The following is a 20501-nucleotide window of genomic DNA, read 5'->3' on the forward strand; positions in this document are numbered from 1 at the left end:
TGTTAAACAACAGAATCCAAGTAGGAGCTGGGAGAATTGATGTTGCAGAATACTATTTAAGGATAGGGGAAAATAAGAACCTTCCCATCAGGTGAGAAAAGCAGCCTTTTGAAACCCTATCTTTGGTTTGATTGCACTTGGGTCAACCTAAAAATGCAGGAGCGCAAGGGGCCCGGCTGCAAGTACGCCAGCGTCTGGTACACCCTCCACGGAGGGCTGAAGCACAGGCCCCCGGGATCCCACACGCCACGCGAGGGCAGGCGCTGGTGGCGCCTTCTTTTCCCCGACTGGGAGACAGAGGCCCCAGCCAAGCTGCTGACAAAGGCAGAGCCTGAACTCGCAGCCCAAGCACCTGCCGCTTCTGTGCCTGTCCCAGAGGACTTCATTGTCCCCTCCTGGGGAGGGGGTACCGTGCCTGAGGGGTGTGTTTTACAGGCCTTTGATGGAGACATGGGTGGATGACAGCTGGGTCGGTGGTTATCACTGGGGGTATCTTGGCGACGGTAATTCGTCTCTGTATCATCACAGTCCTGTGCTACTGCCGGCTGCAGGTATGCGGTGGGGGGGGGGGGGTGACTGGGGGGGTGCCTGGGCAGGTCCTCAGGGGCCAGGCAGGGAGGCTTCCCAACACCTGTCAGGCGAGGACACTAAGGCTCAGAAAGGGTGAGAGTCGGGGTCAGCAGTACCCAGCAGCCAAGTGGCCTGGGCGCTCCCCTCCCGGGCAGTGTCCAGGTCTTCCTGAGAATGGAGGGGAAGCCGGGGAAGCCTTGGACGGGGGCGAGGTGCCTGAGCCCAACCTGGCTGCCTGAGCTCCGGCCAAGTTACCTAGCTCCTCTGTGCCTTGGTTTCCCCACCCGCAAAGCAGAGCTGACAACCCAAGACTGTGAGGATACGATGAGCCAATCACTGCAAAGCGCTGGCCACACTTTGTGTTGCAGGGGCGGTTGCAGGGCGTGCCTGCACGGGGGCTGGGTGGGGAGCGGGGTTCCGCAGGCCCGGAGCTCACGCAGCGCCCCCACCCTCTGCCCCAGTACTACTGCTGCAAGAAGGAGGAGTCAGAGGAGGACGAGGAGGAGACTGACTTCACCGTGCACTCGCCCCTGCCACCGCTGCCCCCCAGCCGCAGCCTGGTGCTCACCAACGGGCCGGCGCTCTACCCGGCCGCCTCCACCTCCTTCAGCCAGCGGTCCCCGCGGGCACGCGCCCTCTGCCGCAGCTGCTCCCACTACGAGCCGCCCACCTTCTTCCTGCAGGAGCCCGCGGAGGACGAGGACGCGTGCAACGGCGGGGAGAGGGTGGCCTGCCAGGGCGCCGGCCAGGAGGACGCGGAGCTGCCCCCTGCGGGCTTCGGGGGCCTGCAGGCGCTCAACCCCCAGCGGCTCACGGCGATGCGCGAGGCCTTCTCCCGCAGCCGCAGCGTCAGCACCGACGTCTGAGCCCCGCCCGGGCGTCCCGAGACCGCGGGGGCGTTTCCATGGGGTGCCCGCCCGGAAGAGGGCTCAGCCGAGCCTTCCTGACGTCCCCGCCGGCTGGGGGGCCCCGGGCATGGGGCTCTGTGGTCCCCGTGGCCCCGCCCTCGGGGAGCATCCAGGCTCATCGCAGGGGTGAGGCTCAGTGCAGGGGGGTGTCGCCCGGGGTCAGGGCGCTGGGGACTGGGACCTGAGGGAAGGCAGGCAGGGGGCTGCCCGCGGGAGCCAGACTCCTGGGGCCGAGGCTCCGCCTCGTAAATGCGGGATGGAAGGGCGGCCTCCGCAGGCCTGTGCGGCCTCACCTGTTACCTACTCAAGGAACAGTGACCACAGCTGTCCGGGGCCTGCAGCATGGGCCGGCCCTGGCCGTCAGGGGCCAAGTAAGTGTTCTGCCCCCACCACCCTGAGCTCTGGGGCCCCCTCTCCCTCCCTCCCCCTCTGAAGCACCTGCCTGGGCTGAGGGGCCATGCCAGCTGCATCCCCTGCAGATGAACGGATTACCCCTTGAAGGGGGAGTTTCAGGGGCAACAGGGAGGTTCAGCCCTGAACCGCTTTCTGGGATAAAGGGAGGGAAGAGCCACGTCCCACCCCACCCAACTGGGGAGTGGCAGCCCTAAAATACATGCCCGGTGCCTCCACCCAGACATGGCCCCAAAGCTGAAATCAAAGAGGTGGCCTGAGGCACAGTATGGGGGCCAGATCCCCAGACCAGGGGTTAAAGGCCCACTAACCCCCCAGGAGGCCTCGGTGGCCCCGTCTTCTACCATGTGGGGCCTGGTCTCCAGGAGCACTTGGCGCTCTGGCTTTCAGGAGTTCCTGAGGGTGCAGGGGAGACGGTCTGGCCAGTCACCCCTCCAGCCTGTCCCCCATCTCCCAGAAGCCTGCAGGGGCAGCACTCTGAGACCAGCCCCTGTCCGCGGCCGGACCCCAGCCAGCTAGAGGGGGCTGCTCCCCGACAGAGACCTAGCTGAGCCCACTTGGCCGAGCTCCCACCAGGGCTCAGAACTTTGACCCACCCTCCAGCTCCCTCCAGCCCACCCTGAGGAATGCCCCACACCCAGGGGTGCTTGGTTCCCCCACCTCTGCTCTCTCCACAGCATGTCCCCCAAAGCCCCTCACCCTCTGGGCAGCCCCTTTCCCCCAGGGAATGCAGAGCGTGCTCTCCAGCTAAGAAAACTTCTCAAAAGACCAGTCTTTTAGGTGGGGGCGGGAGGCCCCGAGCATGGGCCAATGCAATGCATTCGGAGCCCCCAGGGCGTGCACGGAGCTGGGGGTTCCTCTGGTCACTCTCTGCACTGCTGCCCACCCCTCGCTGTCACCTCTGGCTGAAGGGTGGACATGCTGATAGGCTCCATCCCGAGATGCCCCACTCTTTGTCCAATCCCCATCTAGTTCGTTTTTATTGCGTTAACTTGGGGGGTAGGAGACTCGGGGTGGGGGGCAGGAGGTAGCGTTTCCAGTGGCTATCTGCTTTCCAGTGTCCTGTCCCTTTTCCTGGTCTTGAGCGTTCGTATGGACACGGTGAGCTCTCTGCGATGAAAGGTGTGCCTGTCCACCTGGCCCACAAGCCCCACCGTGGACCTGCGGCTGTGCCCCCTAAGAGCCCCAGAGCAAATAAAACTTGGCTCTACCCCTGCAGAGCCTTCCCTGGGCCTGGGCCCCTCCGCAGTCAGACCCTCTCTCCGCAGCTTCCAGAGGGGCCACGACCGCAACGGGGGCAGTGGGATCAGGACTAGGGCCCTCTGGGGAGGATGGGTTTTTTAGTTTCTAGGGTGTGCTGTATGGCTCTTCAGAATTTGGGAAGCACCGGTCTTGATGCCAGGCTCCTGGGGAGCAGGCTGGAGGTCTTGACACAGACAGAACCTTCTGGGTCTCGGGTGAATCATCCACACTAGGGGATGACAGTGGTCCAGGTCAGAGCCCAGAAAGGAAAATGGAGCAGGAAATACGAGAGGTGGTGCATGGGGGAGGGCACGGAGGCCCCCAGACCCCTGGCTTATGGTGACTGAGCTCTCCTCAAAACAAGCTGGGGACCTTGAGCCACTGCCTGGGACCTCATGATCTCACGGGTCTGAAAAGAACCTTCCAGTCGTCACTCAGTTCCCAGCCTGAGATGCAAGTACAACACGCACACAGGGCTGGAAGGTGCTGGGTTGGCGTCTCAGTTCTCCCAAAGGGACACAGAAGAAGCTGTAAGCGGCATCTCGAAGTCCTGCAGAAGCTGGGGGGCTGGACTGCCAGCCGGCCGGGTTGGAGACAAGCAGGGCCCATATGCCAAGGAAGTGGTCCTGGCGGCCTGGCCTTGTCCTGCCACCCTCCCCGCACCCTGGGCCCTGAGGCAGGCTTCCCCCCGTCCCAGGTCCCCAGGTCCTGCAAGCCCCCCAGCTCCCCCAGGGCCCGTGTCCATGCCTGCACCAGGGCTCAGCATATGCTTCCCTGATGGCTGCCCCGTGCCTCCAGGCCCTGTTCCTCCTGCCGGAAGCCACAGAGACTGCCCTATGCCCCATAAATAGAAGCACTTTATTAACATACACGATGAGCTGTGGCGACGTGCGCAGGGACAGACCCCAGTCCTCCCGCGCAGACCGTGCCCACGAGGCACGGGTCCCTCTGTGCACACGAGAGCTGGGTGGAGACTCAGAGCAGACACTGTGCTGCCAATAAAACCCTCTGGAAGACACACCTAAGTACTGGCAGCTCTGCGGGGGGCACCCGTGGGTCTCCTTGGTTGCCCCGTCCCATTCTTCGGTGTCGGGGAAATCCACAAGGACCAGAGAAGGCTGACCCTAGAGGAGGGAAGGGACTGGCAGGCAGGGTCACCTCCACCCCTGGGCGTCAGGCCCTGTAATCTCTTGGGTGGTGATGATGCTCAGGGAGCACCCCCTGCCCGGGGAGGGGGCTGGCGGCCCCAGGCACACGATCCTCCGTCTCTATGTACAACTTCCCGCAGCTGGAGTGGGATCTGCACGGGCACTTTGGGGGGCCCTCTGTCCCGGATGAGTGCGGAGTCTCACGGCCGCCGCGATAGGCCCTCTCCTGGGCTGAGGCTCAGCGTCACGGCCGTGCAGGGAGGGCGTGCGGGGGCCCTAGGAGGGAGACGACCTGCAGGAATGGCAGCACGCCTTGCTGTAGTACCAGTGGCTGCAGAGGTTCACCTTGATGGCCAGGGCGCAGTTGGTGCCGGGCTGGTCCTGGCAGCTGTCGTCTGGGGAGGGGCACAAGGTATCAGGAGGGGCCTTGGGGAGGTATCTCCATGTACCCCCAGCCCATCCCTCCCTTCGACCATGGAGAGGCCCCTGTGCTCCCCATTTCCTTCTCCACCCTACTCTGTGCCCACACGCAGGGGCCCTCCAACTCCCCATCAGGGGATGGCTCTCTCTTTCTCTGCAGAGCGGCAGCCACCCCACTCCTGCCCCCATGTCCCCGGGGTGTGCACACCTTGCTGTGTGCAGTGGGAAGGGTGCTGCCCCAGGGGCCAACATTCACAGGAGTGGCAAATCTCACCCGATTATGTCCAAAGCACAACTCGTCACGTGCCCCTGCCCGTGCCAAAGCCGGCCCCGGGCCTGCCGCTGTCCTCCCACAGGGAGCTGGATGCTTTTTCTAAACCACAGGCCTCAGCGTGGCTCCCGGGGGCCCTCGAGCCCATCCACCCTACGCACGCACACACACACGCACACACGCACGCACACACCCGTCTAGCTGCACCTCCCTGAGCACACCTGGCCCACCCTGCCACAGGACCCGCCTCCCAGGGCCTCCTCCCTAGACCTCCAGGTGCTGGCTGAGATGACACCTCCTCTGGGAATCCCCTGCCCATGCTCAGCCCCCCTCACCAGGGGCCTCTGTCGGGCAGGGCTGCAGGTCACAAGTCTGCTTGCCAACGGGCTTCACCAGCGGGTCGCAGCCGCGGACAAGGTCGGTGCCCTGGTAGCACTTCACGTCTCGCATCCTTGTGCCCATCCCGCAGGTCTTAGTGCACTGCGTGGGGGGAGAGACGACACAGGCAGGGTCCCTAACCGAACAGGAGGGGCTTCGGCCCAAGCAGGTGGGCGCCTACCACCCGGACACTCAGCTGGCACGTGGGGAAATCTCACCCACCCACCCACTGCCGTGGGCCAGATCCAGGATCTCCGCGGACGCAGGGCGCAGGGACGCACATTTGAGAACACTGAATGTGCCGTCCAGAGTGGAGAGGCGGTGAGGGGAAGGGGGCGTGCAGGGCACAGAGGTGGTGGCCCCTCCTCCCTCTCTCCCCAGCCCTCTGGGGCCGGTCCTGGGGTGCTGTGATCTCGAGAAATATACACACGCCCAGAGCTGTGCTTGCCAGGGGCCAGTTAGATGCGTCTTCTGAAGCCACCCAGCTCCCTCCTCCAGATGTTCCCCTTGGAAAACCCCGCGGAGCTTTCCAGAGCACCAGGACATCTGCTGACCCCAGTTACCCCGCAGTCTCCCTGCCAAGATCCCACAGGCGGTGGCTGTCTCACCCCCCTCCTGCCACATGGTGACCCCACATCACCCAGGCACGTCTGGGACCTGAGCCCTTGGCTCCCTGAGGTTGGGGCAGCAGAGTGGGGGGAACCTCTGCCCCGGGGCTGCCCTCTGGTTCTGTGTGCAAAGGCACAGAGAGAACTGATTAAGCCTGGGCAGGGGGCCCACTTGCTGGGGGCTGCCTGGTCCAGAGGCAGCAAGAGGCTGGCTTGGCACTGGCGGTCAGAGGACAATCTGCCTCTGGCAGTTGCCCAGCAGAGCCCCTGAGGCGCCGCTGGGGGTCAGCAGGAGGAATGCACTTGCAGCCAGCCTCTGTCCCTGCAGCCTGGAGAGCAGCGGAGGGGGCAGCGGGGAGGGGGGGACACTTCCTGACCCCCACCTAGGTCCCGATGTCATGGGGAGATGCCACCTCCAGGACAGAGCTTGGTACTTCCCTACCAGGGACGAAAAGATGGGTGGTCCCCTGCATCCATTGGGGAGAGGCACCCCTCATCCTGCCCACCCCCCAACATCAGGGCACTTCAGGAATGCTGCCCCCTGAGGCTGCTTTGTCGGGGGGGGGGGGCAGTGTGTGGCCTGAGTTTCCCCTGGAACCTTGAACCCAGTCTGGTCCTCGCTCATCCCAGGCATATAGACTCAGATCTCCACAGTGAACTCTCAAATTTTAGAATTTGACCTTTGACCTGTTTGGGGCTGAGCGTGGCAGCCTGGGGTGTCGGTGTCAGGACCCAGGTGTGGTTGGAGCTTATGGGACTCTGAGTCCCACTGCCACCCCCACCGCATCCCCTTGGAACTCAGGGTTGGCTCATGAGGAAACTGAGGCACAGAGAGCCCGGGTCTCAGCCTGACCATGGCAGTGGTGGCAGCGGGAACACATGCTCTACTGTGTCTATCACCAGTGCTCTCAAAGACTGTTTGGGGGCCCCCACTCATCCCCCTTGAGAGCTGATGGCCTCCAAAGCTGAGAAGACGGGCTGGGAACACATGATGGCCATGCTGCTCAGAGATAGACGAGAGATGGGGTGCAGTGTGGGACGATTGATAGAAACCCACGTGTCTCCAGGAAGGACACGGTCAGGGTTCTGAGAAGCTCCAGGGACCCTGAGATCCCCAGCAGGCCTCCTCAGGGAGGGCGGAAGTCAGAGAGAAAGACGGCGGGAGAAATCCGCCGGACATACTTTGCTCTGCTGGATGGCCCACCTACCCACTTGCACCCCAGCTGGGACACAGGCCGCACCTATCTCAGGCAGGCCAGCCCCAGCCCACCTAGGGGCTCCCTGCCCTGGGGCCGTGGGGGGTTGGTCTGGGTCTCCCTTCATTTCAAGTTCCTCGCCCGCCTGGTTCTGACTTTGGGACAGGAAACTGGGGTTCCAACATTCGCTGCTCCCCAGTGGGTCAGGGACCTGGGCAGGTCAGGCATCGTTCTGACCCTCAGGCTCTTTCTCCAAGCAATGAGAAGAGCCCTCCTCCAGGTGCTGATGGGAGGAGGAAGGGAGGTCCCTCTAGCCACATCAGGCCCAGGCCCAGCCACATAGTCCTCTGAGCCCAGGAGGTGAGAAGCACTCTGGGCACCCAGCATCCTCAGGTTGGAGGCTTCTGGGAGCTGAAGCACCCACAGATTCATGGAGAGTCCAGGCCTGTGTCCACAAGCTTCTCTTTGACCCTGTCGGCATCCCGTGCTACACTCAGCCACCCCACTGTATCCCTGAAAGCTATGTTCTTGCCTCCACTGTGCTGCAGGGACCTGGGCCATGTCAGACTCAGCCCAGAGCACCCAGGTCCCACCTGGCCTCCATCTGCCCCTTGGTGGGTGCCAGGCACAGGTTCTAGTGAGCACACGTGTTCAAGTGGCCCAGGGTGGGGGTGGGGGGATTGGGGCAACCCAAGGTGAAATCAGGGAAGGCCTCATGGAGGTGGTGGCCAGGCTACTTGGCAGAGTTGCAAAGCTTTCCAAGGGAGGACAACCTCAACGAAAGCTGAGACAGGGGACATTTGAGGCATTTGAGGGAGGACAGGAGGCCCAAGAGTGGGATCAGAGCTCAGGTCTGAACTGGAGCAGCCTCAGGGGGGCTGACGGGCACACTCACCTCTGACCAAGGACTGGTGTACCACTTGAAGCAGGGCCTCTCAAAGCACGTGCTCTCCTCGAGGGGTTTCTTGGCCAGCCCACACTCGGACCCACTGCGTATCTGCGGCTTCCCGTTGGCCAGCTCCATGCACAGGACCAGCCGCGTCTTCACACCCCTCCCACAGGTGGTGTTACACTGTGGCAGGGGACAGAGGGATCAGCAGCTCGACCAGCACACACCCTCAGCAAACCCTGGTCGCTAACCATCAAAAGCAGCTTAGCAGAAAAAAGCTGTGCCTGCTATAGTTTTAATTCCTTGTGACCTGCCTGGAATAACCAGTGGAAAGGGATTTGGCTGAAATGACAACTTGGTGAGACGACAGGTCAGCGGGGACAGAGAGTCCTCACAGCCAGGGCTGCAGGCCAGGAGCTGCTGCCCCTCCACCAGCCCCGCCCTGGCTTCCCGGAGGCCTGGGGGTGGGGAGGGGTCCGGGCAGGGCTGTGGCATCTCTGAGCATCCGCCTCATTTTAGACTGGGCAGGTTCCGAGGGCTTTCCCTACCCTTTTGGCTTCGTCTGTATCAGATGAATCTTGAATGAACTGAGCCTTCACAACTGGTGATTCAGGCTTCTCTTCTAGCCTTTTTACCATTTCGGCCAGTTTGGTCTCTGGCCACCTGGTCAGAGCGGGGGCACTCACCCGCTCCCAGTCCTGGGCCAGCCAGTGGGCAGGGCAGTTCTTGTCCCCGCAGGGGTGGATGGCCAGCGGCTTGCTCCCCAGCTGGCACTGGGACTCGGGGACCACCCTGCCGTCTTTGGTCTTGCAGTACACGTGTCTGATCATGCGGCCTTGCCCACAGCTCCCACTGCACTGCGGTGGGGAGGGCGTGGGGTCAGAGGGACGTCCGCTCCGCCCAGACCCCCACCCCCACCCCCACCCCGGCACTGCTTCCAGGGGAGAAGGAGGGCTCCCCAGGCAGTGTGGGGGCGTGGTTGCTATGGTAACCGCTTTTGAAATCACAGTTTCTTTTCTAATCACAAAAATAACGCACGCTTGGTGACAAACACCCAGGGGAAGAAAGGCAGCTGCAAAGGAGCGGTCTGTGAACCCCCCAGCCAGAGGGGACCCGGCTAGCATCCCAGTGTCCCTCTTCCACATGACAGAGGTAGAGAAGGAAAGAGGGACACAGAGAGACAGAGGTACAGAGGGCTTATAAACAGGACCAGGGTGTCAGCCACCTGATCTTGGATAAAAGTTTTGATTCCAGTAACAATGGGGAGAAAGACCAGTTGGGGGGTTCTTCCCTATGTCCTTGACCCTGACAGATGGGGAAACTGAGGCCCAAGGCCCACTCTCCTGGAGCCTCAGGACGCCTCTCCGGGACCTGCCCTCACCGGTCCCCATTCGGACACGGTCCACTGGCGGTCGCAGGGGGGCCCCGTGCAGTTCTTCTCCCCCACGGGCCTGGTGTTGGGGTCGCACAACTTCTCGTCCTCCGAGCAGCGGATATCCCTGGTCACCACACTCTGCTCCCCACACTTGGCTGTGCACTGAAAGGACATGGGGGGGTCACAGCTGTCCCCCCAATACAGATGGGCCCTCTCTCCCGGGCGCGGACGGGAAGCCCCGCCCCAGGCTGCCCGCACGCGCCCCCGCACGCGCCCGCACCTCCGACCACTCCGACATCTCCCACTGGGGCCCGCAGGCCGGGTTGCGGCAGGTCTTGCGCTCCTCGGGCCGCGCGGCCGCGGCCGCCTCGCACAGGTCGCTGTACACGGAGCTGTCGAAGCCGGGCGACAGCATCTTCCAGCAGCGCACGATGCGGAACTGGACGCCCTCGCCGCACGTGCGCGAGCACTCGCTCCAGCTGCTGGTCTCCCACCTGCCTCGGGGGCGGGTACTTTCAGCTTCCCAGGCCCGACCCCACACCGCCCTCACCCCAGACAGCATGGCCTCCCGCTCCACCCAGGACACCCAATCACAAGGGGAAGCCAGGCAGAAGGCAGTGAGGTCCGCCGAGGGAGTCCCCACCACCCAGTGCTCTTCTGGGAGTCCCACCAGGACGGTGGAGCTCTGAGTGTGCGCTGACCTGCCCCAGGAGCCTGTAACACCCACACCTCCTCCTCCTCCACCTACCCACCTCCACCAGCTCCTCCCCCACCTCTCCCTCCTTTCCCACCTCCCCCCCACTTGCCCCCCACCTCCCCCCACCTCCCCCACCTCCTCCATCTCTTCCACCTCCTCCATCTCTTCCACATCCCCCCCACCTTCCCCACCTCCCCCACTTCCTCCTCCTCCTCCCCCACCTCCCCCACTTCCTCCTCCACCCCCCCCACCTCCTCTATCTCCCATGCTTCCCCCACCTCTTCCACCTCCCCCACCTCCCTCTCCACCTCCCCCACCTCCACCTCCACCTCCACCACCTCCACCTCCCCCACCCCCCACCTCCTCCTCCACCTCCACCCCCACCCCCCACCTCCTCTCCCACCTCCACCACCTCCTCTATCTCCCATGCTTCCCCCACCTCTCCCACCTGCCCCACCTCCCCCACCTCCTCTATCTCCCCCATCTCCCCCACCTCCCCCACCTCCTCCACCTCTGCCATCTCCCCCACCTCCCCCACCTCCCCCACCACCTCCCCTCTTCTCCTCTCACCTCTTCCACCCACTCTACCTTTTTTCACCTCCACTAATCTCTTCTTACCTCTGAATCTCATGCCATGTGCTCCAGCCACATCAGGGGAGCCCGAATCCCCTCTTGACCCTCCACTAACACTGTCCCGTTCTGGAGTGCCCTCCTCCCCTTCCCCCACTCCCAGTCCAGGCCCAGAGCCCTTCCTCCCCTGCTGGCTCACATCTTCCCCTCCCTGACCCAGAATCAGGGCCTGACTCTCAACCGTGGTGGAAATGAACATAAGGTCAACTTCTGGAGCAGAACCCCAACATGCCACGGGGAGACCTCTCATTTCGGCTTGGCCTAAGCTGCCTGGGCTAATGAATGAGACTGGAAGGCCAGAGGCAAAGAGTGAGCTCAGCCGTGCTCGGGTCAGGAGTGGCCCACTTTCCTGTTTGGAAACCAGGGGCAGCAGCTGTAGTGGGCTCACAGAGCGTTTGCCCCCACCATGATGAGGACTGTGAAGAGGATGTATTTCGGGAACCCGTCTGATGGGGTCTACAAGGGTAGGCACCCTGGGGCGGGAATGCCAGTAGATCTCTTCATAAAAATTCTAGACAGGGCGGTGCAACGGTGGCTCAGTGGCAGAGTTCTTGCCTGCCATGCCGGAGACCCGGGCTCGATTCCCGGTGCCTGCCCATGCCAAGAAAAATTCTAGACATACCAAGTGAGCTGGGGGTGGGGAGGCAAGGGTGCCCCTAAAGTATCGCTACCTTCAAGAATATTTCTAAATCTTCAGTGATGAGCATCTATTGAGCACCTACTGTATGCTCAGTAATCTATGTCTGGGGACAGGTTATCCTGCCGAGGGGCAAGTGCGGAGAGGACCATGCTGGGTCGGGATGTGACGGAGCAGGACGTGGGTCTGGCTGCTGGCCAGGCGGAAGCAGAGCAGAGCCCTGCGCCGTCCCCCAGCCTGCAGGATGCTGGTGGCGGGTACCTGGGCTGGCACTCCCTCCCAGCGCAGAACTCGTGGACTGGCTCGGGCCGGGTGAGGGCATCACAGAAGGCGTCGTCCACCTCGATGCCGTCGTAGCGGACACACATGGCATAGGCCGACATGACCCCTGTGTGTGGGAGAGGGGAGAGGCTGTAGGCCACCTGGGGCCTTGGGAGGTGGCTTCCTGGTCTACCCATGGAGGATGGCGGCAGGAGCCAACCCGCTCTCTGTTGGGAAGGCTCAGGAAGGGTAGCTCCGTGGGTCTGGCCTGCCCGCCCACACCCCAGACCCTGCCCTCGCTGCACCCAGCCCCGGCTGGGTACCCACGCCATTCACCACCGAACCTGAGCCATGAATAAATTAAAGTAGCCCGCCCAGGGGCAGAGACAGCCCTCAGCAGCTGCTCAGGGGGCATCTACACCCTGCCAGGCACGAGCAGGGTCATGGGTCAGAGCGAGGAGACGGCATGCCAGGGCGCCCAGGCCCCAGGAATGGACTGAAGCTGCACTTCCAGGAGAAGAAGAAGACGGACATGCAGTTGTGAACAAGCCAAGTTGAGCGCCCGCCAGCCACTCGCCAGGGCAGTCCAGTGGTCCTCCAGAAGCGGAGAGCCCGATTCATGGGACGGTGAGGGCACTGCCAGTCCTCGGCCAGGTGGACTGACGCCTGCCCTCTCCTGGTCAGCCCACAGGCAGCTTCACAGACACGTCTTCTCTTGGGGCTGGGCCTCAGGGATACCGTCAAAGACCCCTCCAGTAGATCCCCCCACCCTGCCACCGAGTGTGTGGACTTGGGCAAGGCCTCTGCTTTCTCAGTCTTAGTTTCCCCATCCATAAAACAAGAAACAGACGACATGGAAAGGAGAAGTTCTCAATACAGGACCCACATCTCTCCTGACAAGTGACTATGTGCGTCTGTGGATTTGTGTGTGTGTGTGTGTGTGTGTGTGTGTGCGCGTGTGCGTGTGCGTGCAGCTGCATGTGTGGCTGTGTGCGGAAGGCTGGATGTGTGTGTGTGTGTGTGTGTGATGGCAATTTAGCACCTTTCTCACCTTTCAAGGAACCTGAGACTCTAGAAGTTAAAACCTGCTGCACAAAGCGTGCTTTCAGTTCTCAGATCAATGAATCTCTTGTGAGTGACTGCACAAAAGAAATTAAATGAATGGATGGATGGGTGGATGAATGGACAGATGGAAGGAAGGAAGGTGGATGAATGGACAGATGGAAGGAAGGAAGGTGGATGAATGGACAGATGGAAGGAAGGAAGGTGGATGGTTGGACAGATGGAAGGAAGGAAGGTGGATGAATGGACAGATGGAAGGAAGGAAGGTGGATGGTTGGACAGATGGAAGGAAGGAAGGGTGGATGAATGGACAGATGGGTGGATGAATGGACAGATGGAAGGAAGGAAGGGTGGATGGTTGGGTAGATATAAAACCTCACCACCCTCATCCTTGCCAGCCTCCCCAGATGCCATATCAGGTATTCAGCCCTCCCTGCCTGCCCAGGGCATGGCCCAATCATTCTCCAATGTCCCCTTGAACTTTCTTTGACGTTTTGGTGTGTGCACCTTTCTGTACTCCTTAGGACTCTAAATCTCACCGTTGTATATAAAGGGCAGCCCTCGTCTTATATTGTTAATTCCTTGACCTCGCCTCCACTTTCTACTCCCCTGTCCTCATCCCTGCACCCTTGTCCTGGCACCAGGCTGGCACACAACCCAAACATGAACAGGGGCCAAGAGACCAGGACAACTCACGGAGAGCTGCGAGCATTGGTAAATGCTTTGCCCCTGGGTAGGGTTAGGTTTTGCTGGTGTGCGTGTGTGTGTATGCATGCACATGTGCAGGTAACAGGTGATGCATGAGAGTGTGCAAGTGAGAAGGAGAGAGAGGCCCAGCCTTCTGGATGATGGAGATCATGGAATGAAATGCTCTTGCTGGGGTGGCCAGTTCCCAGACACCTCGATCTCCCACCCAATTCCCCGCAGCACGTGTCTGAAGGCCAGTGAGGTCCTGCCTTTCCAAGATCCAACCCTGGACAGAAGGAAGCAGCCTGCAAGCAGCCGGCACAGGTTTTGCTTTTCTTTTTTTTTTCATAAAGGCAGAGCCAGGCTGCAGTTGGTTCCTGTCCTGCCAGTGCTTTGGGCTGTGTAATCTTTACCCTCCTCTAAGGGGAGCGCTGACCTTCCTAGCTAGGTCCAGTCGGAATGTTCCAGGCCTCAGCTCTGGGCCTAGGAGATCTGAGGTTCGAGATCCCGGACACTCACCAACACCAGGTTTTCCCTCTGCTCCTCCTCGTGGCACAGGGGACAGGTGGCAGGTCTTTGTCAAGATGGCCTGGGACTAAAACCCAAGCTCAGTCTCCCCTGGGTGATGTGACGTGAGCAAGCACCCCACCAGGCTCAGTGAGTCTTGGCTTGCTCTTCTCCAAAGTGGGTACCCCAAGGCTCCCCTTCCCAGGGTGGCATCAGAGTGGCAGCACCAATGGTCGGAACTCCAGCCTCGCAGGCAGCGATCTTCCAGCCTCTTGAGTCCAGGCAGCTCCTTTAAACAGAGCTGAGCAGCAGGGTGCCCGGGACAAGACAGAGGAGAAAACACCTCCAGGTCCCCACAGGGGCTACAGAATGGTTTGTAAATCAACGCTTGAGAGCCACGCTGAGGGTCAGACTAATGTACCTGTATATCTACTGCTCAAAAAGAATGTCTTAAAAAAGGAAAACAAAGACCCCTCCTAGAGCCGCAGATCCAGGCAGCTCTGACAGCCGTTTGCACAGGTTCTTGGCGGGGCGCCGATGACACTGTGCTGGGCGTCAGCACAGACCCCGCATGCCATGGCAGGTGTACGACCTATCCCGCCCCCAGACTCAGGACCCTGGAAAATGGGATCTCGCAGGCACTTGGCCTCCGCGGTGCCGGGAGGGCACCATGCCCAGGACAGCCTGGTTTTGTCTGCTGCAGCACTCCTCCGACGTCCCCACTGCCTCCTGCCATGACAGGGGCCCACCCTCTTTCTCGGGGGCCTCGTGGGGCTCCTGGACAGCTTTATCTAGAGGTCATATCTCCCTCTGGCCAGGGCTGGATCCGTCTTCTTTCTGTCCTTCATTTTTTGTCCCACTTCACACATTGGGCCGCATGGGACAGACCAGGTCCTCTCCTGCCTGGCCACTCTTTGGGTGCTGAAAGAAGGCCCTGTGTCCTCTCTGGCACCTGGAGCCGGGCCTCTCACCTCCATGGCCATCTTGCTCCAGAGGCGCTTGTGGTACGTGGATCTCTCACCCTAGTAAAAGGCGCATCCTTCTGGATTCACGTTTATGTGGGTGTGGGTGTGCGTGTGACATAAGCGGGCCCTTTTGGAGATGCTCTTTGCAGTTGAAACGTGGCTCAACTGAACCACGGTGGGTCTAAATCCATAATCCATGAAGAGAAAACACCAGAAGCCAGGAGTGGGAGAGCCCACGGGAGCTCGAAGCCGGAAATCTGCAGACACCGGAAGAGCTGGCACAAGGAGAGCACACCAGGTGCCAGGGCAGGGGTGCGGGCAAGAGGCGCCAGGGCAGGGGTGCCGGGCAAGAGGCGCCAGGGCAGGGGTGCGGGCAAGAAGCGCCAGGGCAGGGGTGCGGGCAAGAGGCGCCAGGGCAGGGGTGCCGGGCAAGAGGCGCCAGGGCAGGGGTGCGGGCAAGAGGCGCCAGGCACCAGAGTACCATGGACCCCACGGAGGAAGCCTGGCCTGGCCGGTACCCTGCTATCAGGTCTGCAGCCTCCAGGACTGTGAGATGATGATGGTCATTTAAACCGTCTGGGGTGTGACACTTGACACAGCAGCCTGGCAAACTGAGGCATCCCAGCAATGTCGCCTCCCCAGCCAGCATGTTGGTTGGGCTGGGTCGGGTGGGCTCTGAGCACATGCTTTGGGCAGTCCCAGCACTGTGGGTCGGGAGCCCAGGGTCCAGGGGCACATGGAGGACTGAGGGGCTCTCAATTCAAGACAGGCCCACAGCCGGGTCTGCCAGGAGACTCGGGCCACCATCCCAGGGTCATATCAGCTCTGCCCTGTAGCCGGTGCCAAGATTCACTTCCCAGGCAAGCACCCTCCTTCTCCTGGGCAGGCTCTGCGCTGCAGCCTCTCCACAAGCCAAGCAACAGTGTCCACATTTGGAGCTTGTACCCCAAAGGCTCCCTTCCTGTTTGTGGTCGACCCCCACAATGACCTGTTAGCTAAGCACACATCCCAGTTCAGCAATCTGCAGCCTGCCGCCACAGCAGGTGGGAAGCCAGACAGTAGGATTCATGTGCTCAAATCCCCACCCACGCACCCCCAAAGGTTGCCTTTCCCCTGGGAATGCGGAGAGGTGCCCCGAGTGTGTCCTACGCCCCCCTGTAGAGACTCATTCAAGAGAAGATGGGCCAGCGCGAGCAGGACGTGAGCAAGAGACTTGGTTCTGCTCAGAGCCCTGCACTGCCCCTCCCAGCTCCTGCCGTGACCCCTCTCCCAAGCTGGCTGCCAGGGTTGCAGCTGGGGCGACAAAGCCGGGGAGTGGCGGCCCTGCGTCTCATCCCCAGTGCAAGCAAGGAGCCCCAAATGCAGATAACAGCCAAGCTCAGAGCTGGCACCAGGGCCTCCCCACAAGTTTCCCACCACCAAAGCCCCGGGACCTGACTCCGGGCCAGAAACTGACCCCAGCACACCTAGGGGTGGGGAGCCAGAGAAAGAAGCTGACCTAGAGAAAGAAGTGTGGCGGCAGCTTCAAACCCCAGCTCGCTGCTCGCTGGGCACAAGCATCCGTCTGTCCCAGCACCCTGGGGGTCGGAGCTTTCTGCTCCCCTCCAAACCCCTGCCCTGCTGGAAGGGCCCAGAATTTGCCCAATTCCCTAGGCCAGGGGTCCATTTCCCCTTCTGTATTTGCTGTAAACAAAAGTTAAATCCCCACCCCCCGAGATTTTTTTGCTCTTCAACCAAAGGTAGGAAAAGTCTTGCTCTGATAAGAACAAGAGATGAATGATGGTAAATGAGGGAGTATTGCGGGTGGGGCTGCGTAATCCCCAGGGGTTCCGGATCTGATCACGAGCACAGAGTGCCTCTGTCTGACACCCAGCCCCCTTGGTCCTACCTACTGCCCCCCAGGTGAGGAAACCTCTGGACAGGCTCCCTGCGGGCCACCGGGGCTCCCCTCCTCAGGACAGCTGGGCTCAGCAGGCATGGCCAAGGGCAGCCCCATACCTGTTGTGCAGGTGGCACTGCAGGGCTCGTGGGATGAGAGTTTCCACCGGTACATGTCTGCTGGGCTCACACCTTGCTTGCGGGCCTTGGGCCGGATCCTGCAAACGAGGTCAAGCAGAGAGGGCGTGAGAACCGCGGGGACTGCCCCGGGGCTCGGGCAGGCCACTGTCAGTGTTGCTCATCGATGGGGGGCAGCTGGGTTTGCTTTAGTGACACACCTGTCCTGGGCCCTGGGTGTCACTCCCACCTGTCGGGGCCCAAGCAGCCACCACCGAAAGCAGAGAACTGGTCCAAGGGTCCAAGCCCCCACACGCAGAGGCATCTCAGGACTGACCTGAGGTTGGCACTTTTCCATCACAAGGACCCGAACAAGCACTCCGGGCACTAAAGCTGTGGTGTCTCCTTCTCTACCAGGGGGTCAGAGTGTGGGGCTCCCCAACGTCTTACATGCTCCCTGCACACATGCAGGCTTCTTGCTAGCAGATCCCTTTTCCGCCCTAAGAAAGCATCTTCCGTGCAGAGAATGTGCCAGAATTCTGTCCTGCGGCCTCTCTCAGCTGGGATTCCGCTTGAATGGGGAAACTAGCCATTTAGTCTCCGCTGATCAAAATGACACAGCTCAGCTGCAGAAGAGGGGAGCGGAACCTCCACCCTCACTTCAGGCCCCTGTGGTCTCCGGCCAATGACCAGCTTATTATTCTTGGGCAGGACCCAGGCAGCCCCCGTTCAGCGACTGCTGGGACACTTTCTCCTTGGAGCTGATGTGTGCCCAGGCCCGGTCCCCAAGTCTCATGGATAGGCTCGTTTGGGACACAGCAAGTGGCAGCAGGAGCCACAACTCTCACGGCTTGGGGTTTTCTGCTCCAGTGGCAGCCCACACAGACAGGGCCCACCCGGCTTGGGTCCTGAGAAACCCCCACCCCACCCCAAGCCAGGGAAGGGGAGATGGCCTAGCAGATCTCTCAGGCTTCCATCTGCATTTTAAAGCTGGACACTACAGGTGGCTGCATGGCCCCAAGTACAGCCCCCCTGGGCCCAAGGGGGCACACTTCTCTTTACCTGCATCCCTTCTCTGTGCTTGCACCCTTCTCTGTGCCTGCACCCCTTCTCTGTGACTGCACCCTTTCTCTGTACCTGCACCCCTTCTCTGTGCCTGCACCCTTTCTCTGTACCTGCACCCCTTCTCTGTGCCTGCACCCTTCTCTGTGCCTGCACCCTTCTCTGTGCCTACACCCCTTCTCTGTGCCTGCACCTCTTCTCTGTGCCTGCACCTCTTCTCTGTGCCTGCACCCTTCTCTTTACCTGCACCCCTTCTCTGTGCTTGCACCCCTTCTCTGTGCCTGCACCCTTTCTCTGTACCTGCACCCCTTCTCTGTGACTGCACCCCTTCTCTGTGCCTGCACCCTTTCTCTGTACCTGCACCCTTTCTCTGTACCTGCACCCCTTCTCTGTGCCTGCACACTTCTCTTTACCTGCACCCCTTCTCTGTGCTTGCACCCTTCTCTGTGCCTGCACCCCTTCTCTGTGACTGCACCCTTTCTCTGTACCTGCACCCCTTCTCTGTGCACCCTTCTCTGTGCCTGCACCCTTCTCTGTGCCTGCACCCCTTCTCTGTGCCTGCATCCTTCTCTGTGCCTGCACCCCTTCTCTGTGCCTGCACCCCTTCTCTGTGCCTGCACCCTTTCTCTGTACCTGCACCCCTTCTCTGTGCCTGCACCCTTCTCTGTACCTGCACCCTTCTCTGTGCCTGTACCCCTTCTCTGTGTCTGCACCCCTTCTCTGTGCCTGCACCCTTTCTCTGTGCCTGCACCCTTCTCTGTGCCTGCACCTGGGCAACCCCACGGGCCCATTCCTTGGGACTTTATTTCACTTCTGTGGACGGCAAGGGAGGGAAAGTATTGAAGCTGGGTTACAGATGCCTATTCTAAAAGGCTTTTGTGTTGATCCCGGGATAAATACACGGTCATGGGTTGGCTGGGGAGTTGATTTGGGGGGATTGAGCTGACTTCTGGGCTTCTGGAGTCTCAGAAGTAGGTCAGATAATGCTCCTCCATTTTGCTTGGATTGGCTTACATTTCCAAGAGGCTCCCACTTCCAGGAAGAACTTTGAAACTTGCCCCAGGAAATCTCCCAGCATGGGCCTTAGTAATGAATTCCCTGATGAGGGGGGTATAAGGAGGAGAGAGACAGAGGCCTAGGGAGGCCGTGACCACCGGCTGCTCTATAGGTCTCTCCAAGGTCCATCCAACACTCGCTGTGGCCACCACCCCCATCCTCTTTCCTAAACATAAGAGGAAGCTTTAAAACTGAGAGGGCCCCAGGCGAAACGCTGTAGGTGACAGGGCTGATAGTGAGCAAGGGAAGGGGCAGACACAAGGCTGTTGAATCTGGAAAGCTCTGGAAACCCACACCTAGCGATGTATATCTATTTCTTAAAGATATTATATGTATTATATATACATGTGTATATTTTCACCCCTGGTTCCTACAGCGAGGTTAGAAGTAGAGCACAAGCTCATTGGAACAGAGTCCTTTTCAAGGATCTGGGAAGCTTCGCTTTAAATCTCCACTTGGCACCAAAGTACTGTGTGACGTTGGGCAAATCACTCCCCTCCACCTCAGTTTCCCCATCTGTCAAATGGGGCATTGAAACTTGAAGTTCTCCAAGGGCCCTTCCAGCCAGATGGCTTCTCACCTTCCTGAAGGTGGGGGTGGGGTGGGGGTCTCGTGACCCTTGAACGCTGAGAAGGGAGACGCTCCTGGGGTTGGCTCTGAGCTTGGTATCTGGGTCACAGGGCAGAGGGCAGTGACGGGTGGAGGGGGCCATGGCTGAGCCCCAAAATCACCTCCTCCCCGGTCCAGCTTGTGGGGTGGGGAGGGGCTGGGGAAGGAAGGAAGGAGGAGGCAGCTCTGACGCCAGGGCTTTTCCCTCCATGGGGAAAGTGTGGGTTTAGGGGGACATCTGTCCCCCAGATTAAAGAACTGGGAGCCTTAAAAGAAAAAAAAACTGAAATGGGGCGCAGTATTCTGAGATTCGGTCATTTCAGGATAAAGGATCTGGGAACACACAGAGCCTTAACTGGTGCGTCTCCCCAGCTCGGGCAGGTAAAGCCTGTGGGGGGCAGGAGAGCCTGGGAGGCCAACCCCTAAAGGCTCCCCACCCTGCCTGCCATCAGCTTCAAATTCTCCCCAACAACAAAAGGAGGTGGATGAAAAGATGCGGCCAGTGTTGCCACTCCAGCCAGGGAGAAGCTCCGCTGCCTTTATCCCGTGATGCACACCCGCCCTGCACTCCACCCGGAGAGCACAGGCCTGGCTCAAAATAACCCTTGGGATTTTAAGCCCAAAAAGGTATTTATGGGGGCAGTTCCCCACGCAGTGCTCTCAACTCAGTTCGAAGAGCCCTGTGTGCGTTTGCACGACGATGCCACACCTGGTGCTCAGCTCTGAAAGCACAACGCCTGGGAAGCGGCCGAAGCACCTTCTCTGGCCTCCACCTGGAGGAAGGACCCTGCCGTGCCGGCCGCTCCTACCTGCAGGTCAGGTGGGGTCTCTGCCCAGCCTCCTGGGGGGCCCTACCTGCAGGTCAGGTGGGGTCTCTGCCCAGCCACCTGGGGGGCCCGGGCTTACACAGGCCCCAG

The 20501-nt window shown here is 60.7% G+C and overlaps 2 protein-coding genes across 2 annotated transcripts in view; one reads left to right on the forward strand and one right to left on the reverse strand.

Moving 5' to 3' along the window:
• Positions 1-458: 458 nt before the first annotated feature.
• On the forward strand, positions 459-1436 carry FAM163B (family with sequence similarity 163 member B). Its single transcript, XM_077135837.1, has 2 exons — positions 459-551; positions 1032-1436. The coding sequence occupies exons 1-2, from the start codon at positions 459-461 to the stop codon at positions 1434-1436; spliced, it is 498 nt and encodes a 165-aa protein (XP_076991952.1).
• A 2473-nt stretch (positions 1437-3909) lies between these two features.
• The window catches only part of ADAMTSL2 (ADAMTS like 2), a 35254-nt gene continuing 18662 nt past the window's right edge, over positions 3910-20501 (reverse strand). Inside the window, 8 exon segments of the mRNA XM_077149062.1 lie at positions 3910-4674; positions 5306-5450; positions 8048-8224; positions 8728-8898; positions 9423-9578; positions 9697-9910; positions 11642-11768; positions 16861-16958. Of these exon segments, the coding sequence (XP_077005177.1) occupies positions 4556-4674; positions 5306-5450; positions 8048-8224; positions 8728-8898; positions 9423-9578; positions 9697-9910; positions 11642-11768; positions 16861-16958 (1207 nt within the window). The 3' untranslated portion in view covers positions 3910-4555.

Source organism: Tamandua tetradactyla, chromosome 2 (assembly GCF_023851605.1).
Source record: "Tamandua tetradactyla isolate mTamTet1 chromosome 2, mTamTet1.pri, whole genome shotgun sequence".
Taxonomy (NCBI): domain Eukaryota; kingdom Metazoa; phylum Chordata; class Mammalia; order Pilosa; family Myrmecophagidae; genus Tamandua; species Tamandua tetradactyla.